This window comes from Brassica oleracea, chromosome C5 (assembly GCF_000695525.1).
Source record: "Brassica oleracea var. oleracea cultivar TO1000 chromosome C5, BOL, whole genome shotgun sequence".
NCBI lineage: Eukaryota > Viridiplantae > Streptophyta > Magnoliopsida > Brassicales > Brassicaceae > Brassica > Brassica oleracea.
In genome coordinates, this window is record NC_027752.1 from 10,026,008 (window position 1) to 10,033,978 (window position 7,971).

The 7,971-nt window shown below is 36.4% G+C and overlaps 1 protein-coding gene across 1 annotated transcript; it reads right to left on the bottom strand.

Moving 5' to 3' along the window:
• Positions 1 to 3,803: 3,803 nt before the first annotated feature.
• Positions 3,804 to 5,745, bottom strand: LOC106293324 (galactose oxidase-like). Its single transcript, XM_013728990.1, has one exon. It carries the CDS (start codon positions 5,692 to 5,694, stop codon positions 4,048 to 4,050), a length of 1,647 nt encoding a protein of 548 aa, XP_013584444.1. The 5' UTR covers positions 5,695 to 5,745; the 3' UTR covers positions 3,804 to 4,047.
• Positions 5,746 to 7,971: the final 2,226 nt, after the last annotated feature.

Below are 7,971 nucleotides of genomic sequence, written 5' to 3' on the forward strand. Positions count from 1 at the left end.
AAACCTTGTTTGATTGGCAAAATTTTGGTACTTTGCCTGCATAAAAATCCCACGCCCCGCCAGGGAGCCTTCTTCTTACAACCGTTGTGATCGGGCTCCGAGCTCTTAAATTCCGGGTACTTGTCCCTCCAAATCCGAGAAAAAACATGATCAAGAAAGTAAATTCTGCCGCTCCTAAAATGATGTGGATTCTTGTGGTACTGCAGCCTTAATATATTGATGAAAGCATCCCTATGTTGCATATAAAACAATACTAGTCAGAAAGACATCTCAAGAAGACTTCTCAGAAGAGTTACAAGTAAGTGTTCTGCAAATTTAAAGTGAAGTAGCGTTTAGAAATTTACGGTGTCATTGAGTCAATATAAGGAGGTTTGGAGGCCATGATATCACAAACTTGGACATTTACGTGGTTTTTTGTCCATATGTGTTTTATAATAAATGCAAACACATAAAGTAGATAAGAAATCATTTTTTGTAGCCTAATGCAAGCAATTATAGGAAAAAGTCACTTACGGATCAAGTTTCAGCCAGTCAAAGAGCACCTTCATCTTCTTCTTGTCAACGGGTGCAAAAAGATCATAGCCTTGGCCAACCTTAGTGTTTGGAATGATCACTTTGCCTGTGCTGTTACCCTGAAAAGGAGATTGTTGTGAGGCAGCAAGTTTCCTTACTCGGTCACTCTTTTCCCGGGCAAATGCCACAGCAGCATCCATCTTTGTCTGCCTTCTGGCTTCCTCCTGCTGTACATCTGAAACGGTGGGTACTTGTTTATCCAATACAACAACGCTGGGGCCAGTAATCGGTTCAGGAGCTTTCTCTGGCACATTTTCTATCATGAGACTCAACTCTCTAGAGGAACTCGGTTATGTGGTCTCACTCGGTTTTTGGGTGTTGTTCTTCCCGCTTTCTCCCCATTCACATTTTCACTCTACAATTTTGATGTACAAGAAAAATTGTCAATAATAAGCCTTCATAATATATTTTTATACAATATTAACCAACAAGATCCAAGTAACACATGAAACAAAAATCTATACATAAGCAAAGTTCGAAGCGCACACAAGAAACAAAGCACAAATGTGCTGACATACAAATGGTACATCCAAGCACACACAAGAGACAAAGCACATCCAAGTTTCATTTTCGATTCCTAACACTTTGTCTAGTGATTCTCGGCTCTGTGATTTTGGGAGAGTTTTCGGTACTAACCTCGAGTTCATGGCGACGTTTAGGCGGATTTGAAGTAGTGAGTTAATGATCATTAGATACAGTCCTTTTTTGGTGATTCCCACCTTCTTCTCCACAGATTCCATCCTCTCCCCGAAAAACTTGATCTCCCTAGGGCACATCCCGAACCCATCCCTCATGGCATCACTTAGGTCCTTGAAGCATTGTTCAATCTTTTCTTTGGTCATCCCACCAACAGCCGTCGGAGCCTCTTTACTTGCCATTGTAGGAGCCTCTTTACGAGCCTTTGTAGGAGCCTCTTTACGAGATTTCTTCCAAGGTCTTCCACTATCTTCTCCTCCACTATCTTCGCTTCCACTCTCTTCCTTCTTCACATAAACAAGCTGGGGATTTACCTATGGGTCAGTCCTGGTGACTTCCCAACAATCCATGATCAACTTCAATTTAGGTTTCGAATTAAACATGAGTTTAGTTATATTCTCCGCGGCCTTATCCTCTACATCGAACTCCCATTTAAGAAACATTTCAGCAAAGTCCTTCCGAACAAAGTTGATCACGCTAGTCTGCAGTAAATAAAAGATATCAACTTAGATATTTTACGGCTCAACAAAGATGGAAGTCTTACAGAACAAACTTCTCAGAAGACTTAACTGTAAGTAAAAGCCTTCCAGTAGAAGATTACTAAAACCGACCTCTTGCAGATCTGAAGAGAAATAAGTAGAAAACAAATAGATGACTTACAGTTGGAGAATCTATGGTCGCCAACGACACCAGCGGTTACAGATCTGCAAAAATCGACGGGAAAAAAGAATTAAGACTACATTTTTTAGGGTTTAACGGTGGCTAAACGCCTTAAGTAATAAATTTGAACTCAACAGAAAAGAGGGAGAACTTACCGGCGGAGTTCAACGAGACGCGGTTTCAGATCTGAAAAAAAAGGAAGGGGATGGTTAGTTTAATCAACTCTTCGGTATGAAGGAGAAACAAAGATTCGTCGCAAAAGGAGAGATTACCGGCAGTTAGAACGAGGGGAATAGAGATTCGACGGGAAAAGGGAGTCCGCCTTCACAATCGCCTCAGAGAGAAATGACGCTAGGGTTTTCTTGCAGTTTACCAAAAAGTGAAAAAATAGTATTTATATGTCCGGTAAATTATCCGGTTAGATTTAATGTATATTGGTAAAATTAAAGGTTCGGTTTGCTACGGACGACTTCCATGGAAGTCTTCCACGTAAATACTATTAACCGGAACGTAATTAACTAACTAAACACTTCATTAACATCAAACTAAACCTAAAAATTGTTTAATATACAAAAACTAAACACTTATAGCTCAAAATTAAATTTTCAAAAATATATTTAAGCTTTCCAAAAACAAACCCTATGAATACAAACAATTCTACAACATATGTTACCAAATACTAAACCAAAGAATATCATGACTCACTACTTTCACTCATCTATGTTGAAAACAATTCAATATTATTGTATTTTAATTTATATCAGTTATAACTGTTTATAATTATATGATTTCAATTTTTCTTCTATCAAAATATTTTTTACAAAATTTATTAATTATTTTTAAGATCTACCGTATGAGAAGACTTCCAGGGAAGTCGTCCAGAAGGACCTACAGAACCTTAGAAGACTTACAAAATCTCAGAAGACTTAACGGGGTTATATTGGTAAAAATAATTTCCGGTTTTTTGTTTGGTCATAAGAGGCTGGTTGTAATTTCACTAGCCTTTTAGGTTACTTTTGCATTTGATTCAAGTTTGGGATACTTTTGGGGTTAAAATCAAGTTTTGAGTCATATTTGGCAATTTTTCCTATTTTATATATATTGTTTTTTGCAACTAAAAAAAATATATATATATATATAAAATATTAGCTCCACATGTGGCCACGCGGATATGGGTCCATGTTTACGGCCCATTTGAATATCCGGGAGAGGATCCATCCGTGGGTTGCACCTCCCACCCGGGGGTAAGGTCTGTGTCTTTAATAGACCCGGGTTTAACCCTTTTGCACTTATTTTATATATTTTAATTTCTAAATTTCTTTTACATTGATGACAATCTAAGCTATTATTATTATCTTGCTCAATAAAACTCATTACAAGCTACTTCCTTTCTATATGTTTGATCAATAAACTCATTTGAGCAAGCCTACTCTTGTTTTGAACATGTTAACACCTACTCTTCAAGAAAGAAGCCTAGTTCAATAAATATACATTGAATGGTTAAGAAAAAAAGGAAGAAGAACAACTGTAAACTGGCAATAATATTCGTCGGCTACATGCTTTTTCTTTGTTAATCCCTACTGCCTTTGTACTCATACTTCAATATGAAGAAATTTCTCAGCCATTCCTCCTCATTTATCTTTGTTGTTGACTAAAATCGATATCCTCTCCAACAATTAACCAACCTCTTTAACCATTCACTGCCATGTCGTTTTCTTATCTAGCGAAGGACTTCGTTGTTGTATATAATAAATTAAGAACGTGCTTACATTTAATTGATAACAAAGTTAATTAAGCAGTACTTATCAAAATGTTCCTATTTAACCTACGTACTTCTTCGATTTCATTCATGCACAACTGAAATTTACAATGATAATATGATATGCACCGACAAGATACTTTTTGCTAACCATAATCAGACATGAAAGTGGACTGAGTTTCCAATTAATTGATTGTCATCAAATAGAGAACACACAACAAAAACAATTCATTTGAATTGTTTGTCAATAATCAAATACAATAATTCATCCAAATAAAACTTTACAAGCCTTCAAATAATTAATGAGGCATCCTTTTTATATTAAGTAAAACAAACACAGAAGAATGAATATATATGAATTATTGTAGCCTTACCCAAATACCTTCGCTTGGTATGTTTTGATTCACAACAAACACCATATAATAACCAGGCAGTGCTATATTCGCCGATCTTGGAGTCTTCACTTCAACCTCATAGTTCGTCGATTTACCAGATCTTTTAAACGTAACGTTATCCAAAACCAAAAGCCTTTGATTCATCGAAAATGAATGCGTCGTGAACGACGGAAACACCATCGTTACTTTAACCGGACCCTTGACTTCTCCTGCGACCTTAAACTTCAGCTTCAAGTTCATCCTATACGTAATCATTACTTGCGATTTAGGAGACTGAATCTTTGGACGAAGTTTCGCAAACTCCGGTTCTAGGTAACCCGGAGAGAAAGCCTCCAAGCTTAGCTCCGTCGGGAAAAGCACATTGGTGAAGTTATAGAACGCGTGAGGATTGCTTCCTCCAACGAGAACTCTACCGTCACGGAGAAGAACCGCCGTGGAGTGATACATTCTCGGTATTGTAGTCGGGTTAAGCGACTCAAATCTCGAGTTAACCGGATTCTCGGGATGGTACACATCCGGTACGAGAACCGGTTCACGACCAAGCTCCCATGCAGCTGAGCCAGAAGCACCACCGTTGATAATCAAAACATCTCCATTAGGCAAAAGCGTCATGTCTCCCATGACTCTAGCACGTGGCATCTTCTCCACCATCCATTGTGGATTCTCGTCGTTAATCTTGATCCTCGCACACGTATCAAGCGCTTTCACGAACGTTTTCCTTCTGAAAGCGAGGAGGTACGATCCTTTAGGTGCACCTCCACACACCAGAACCTCCGCATCGATTTTAACCGCTTCAAGATTCTTTAACGGTAGTAACACGGCTGAGCCAGTGCTCGGGTAGCTCCTCGGATCACCGCCGGGAATCGCCGGATAAGTTTTCACCACCGTGTTTTTAACATAGTCTAGTAATATCGCACGGTTATTAGCGAATATAAATAGTCTACCATCGGTGTTGAGAAAAACGTAAGGATAGAGATTATTCTCTTCTCCTCTATCGTTAGTCTCGGCCAAAAACGGTAACGCGATAACGTTAGGAGATGTCGTTTTGGGGAAGAACTCGTAGTTGAATTGTCCTTGGCCTCCGATGACGATTTGTTTACCGTCGGGGAGGATATGATTAGAAGAGTACCATCTTCTCTTTGTTAATCCGTTGTTAATCTCGATCCAGTCGCATCGTTTGTCTTTACAAGGGGAGAAGATTCTAGCTTTTAACTCGCCGTCCCGATCTCCACCGGTTTGAACGAGAACACCGTCCGGTCTAACCGAACCGGAGGAGCACCATGTGTTGGATTGTACTGTTAAGGGACGGATGGTGTTTGATGCAACGTCGTACTCGATGGAGTGAGCTGTGCAGTCGATTTTGGAGATAGGGTCTTGTGGGTTGTTACGGCAGTTACCGTTCGGGAGAGAGATGTTTGATGGGCCGAAGTTGGTTCGGTCGAACATTACGACACGGTCGTTGCGGAGGAGCTGCATGTGCATCGCTGAGATTCCGACGTTGGGGAGAAGGAGATTCCATTTTCCTCCCGCGGCGAAAGACACTTGGCATGTTAGGAGGAGTTGGAGTGAGGTTAGTAAGAGAGCATAGAACGTTGTGGCTCGTGCTGCCATTTTCTGGTTTCTTTGTGTTTTTGTTGTTGTGTGTTGTGGTGTAAATGTATCGTGGTTGTTCGTTTATATAGTGGACGTTGGGACATTATTAAATGTTATTCTATGTATTAAGATAGTTCCGAAAAAAAGAAGAGAAAAGTCTAATGTACAATTATTAAGTGGAGATTTCGTAATCTTTTTCTTTTTGCTTTTCTTGAAGTATTTGTATTGTGTCACCCTTTTATATATATGCATCTTTAGAAACTTATCTTAACAAGAAACTTTTGACATATCGTGGCAGCCGATTTATGTACTATACTACAATTTTAAAACAACTAATTTAAGAAAGTATTCACTAGATATGTTTTGATGTCTCTATATTAGTCATCGATAGATTTGTGGAAACAATATAAACCATTTAGTTAAAATCCCTAAAATCATCATTAAACCGACGGTGTTAACTCAGTAGTTCTATATATGGAAGGTCGGTTTCTTGGGTTCAAAAGCGTTGGAAAGGGATTAAGTAACCGGTTCTTTTACATGATCTCCGATATTAGTCGGATGTTTACGGTTTGGATGACCTGTATCACAAAAATACAAAATAATCATCATTCTTTTTTTTGTAACTGAAATAATCATCATTCTTCGTTCTTTCTTTTTGATTTCATAAAATATTCTATAGAGCATGGTTGCATGCATATACATCTTTGTTTGTAAATACTTTTAATCACTAATACGGCTGGATATACATACAGGTTATGAGTTTTCGTGGAAGGAACTTTTTATATTATTGGATTTACATTATGCTCGAGGGATTTCATTCATAATTATCGATTAATTGAGTTAATTAGTTCAGGAGATCTCAAGGACGAATGATGATGAAAGAGATGTGTTGACATCAAACGTACAGCTATAAATTATACAAGAGTTCGTTACTTTGAAGTCAGCACAAATGTGTAAGAGAGTCCCTTACGTTTTTACTTATTTCTTGTGGTTCGTTGCATGTAAAAAATTTTTGGTCGCGCGTCGCTATTTTTCTTGTTATAAATTACAGAACAAACGTTAAAATGGCAAACAACCGCAAGTTCAATTTTTAGCAAAAGATTCATGCACATCATTTCGTTTTAATTATTTGTTTAAAAAAATCCCCATTTAGTTATATTTGTAAAATCTATGTCTTATGATAACTTCTTCGCACAAGTTAATAGCTTCTCTTTCTCAAAAAAAAAAAAGTTTATAACTTCTTCTATAACGTCGATGTTTTTAATTCCCTCTTTTGTTTGATCGGATGTCAAATGTTTTTTTTCAGATGTGAAATATCGTTCTAATTCTGAGAGTATGATTCGCTTCAGATAATTCTATAACGTCAACGTCGATGTTTTTAATCACATATGATAATCGTTGAATTAACATTTTATATTATTTTGACGTTACATTAACCTCGAATGATTTAAAATGTAACTACCATTATTTGTGAATAGTGATATTAATTTATTAGTTCGGTGGGCAAGGACCAATTAATGATGGCGATGCTGTAACATCAAACATGCAACTATAGATTATACAAGTCAAAGTGCGTTACGGTTTTAGCCCTCCCAGATGTTATTTATCCTGGTTCGTTGCATGTTAATCATTTTGGTCGTCCCAAGTTTTCTGATAAATAACAATGCAAAAACATAAACAAACGAAAAAGTTCATGATTCATGCATACTTAGTATTCGTTCTAGAGATGTAAAGTCAAATTTCATGATTAAATCTATGATGTTCATAACAATTGTTATTAGTAAACATTTTTATTTTATTTTTAAGACAGTTAATTTCAGTATGCATAAATTAATTTTTTGGTATTTATATCAAACCTTTTATTTTATAATAATGCATACAACATTGATACTCCCTCAGTTTCGTATTAAGTGTCATTTTAACTTTTAAATTTAGTTTTATTATAAGTGTCGTTTTACATTTCTAATGCATATATTAAATATTTTTTCCCAAATTTTATTATTATTTTTAATTCATTAATTAATAAAAAATCAAACAAAAATTATAGTATTAAATAAGAGTGAAACATAAATTTTAACAATTTTCTTAATTTGTGTTCAAAAACTTTAAACGACAGAAATGGAAAGATTACTATATAACTAACAACTAGGATAAGATCTGCGTCTTGCGCGGGATGAGACTAAAATTACATTGTTAAAAGAACAAAGATTTATATATATACATAGTTTGTAACTTATATATAAATAATGAATAATAAAATTGATTTTATTGGACATCTATTGTAATTACGAAAAC

Bases quoted from the DNA above. Each gene is read 5' to 3' on its own strand.
- LOC106293324 (XM_013728990.1), bottom strand. From the start codon at position 5,694: ATGGCAGCACGAGCCACAACGTTCTATGCTCTCTTACTAACCTCACTC.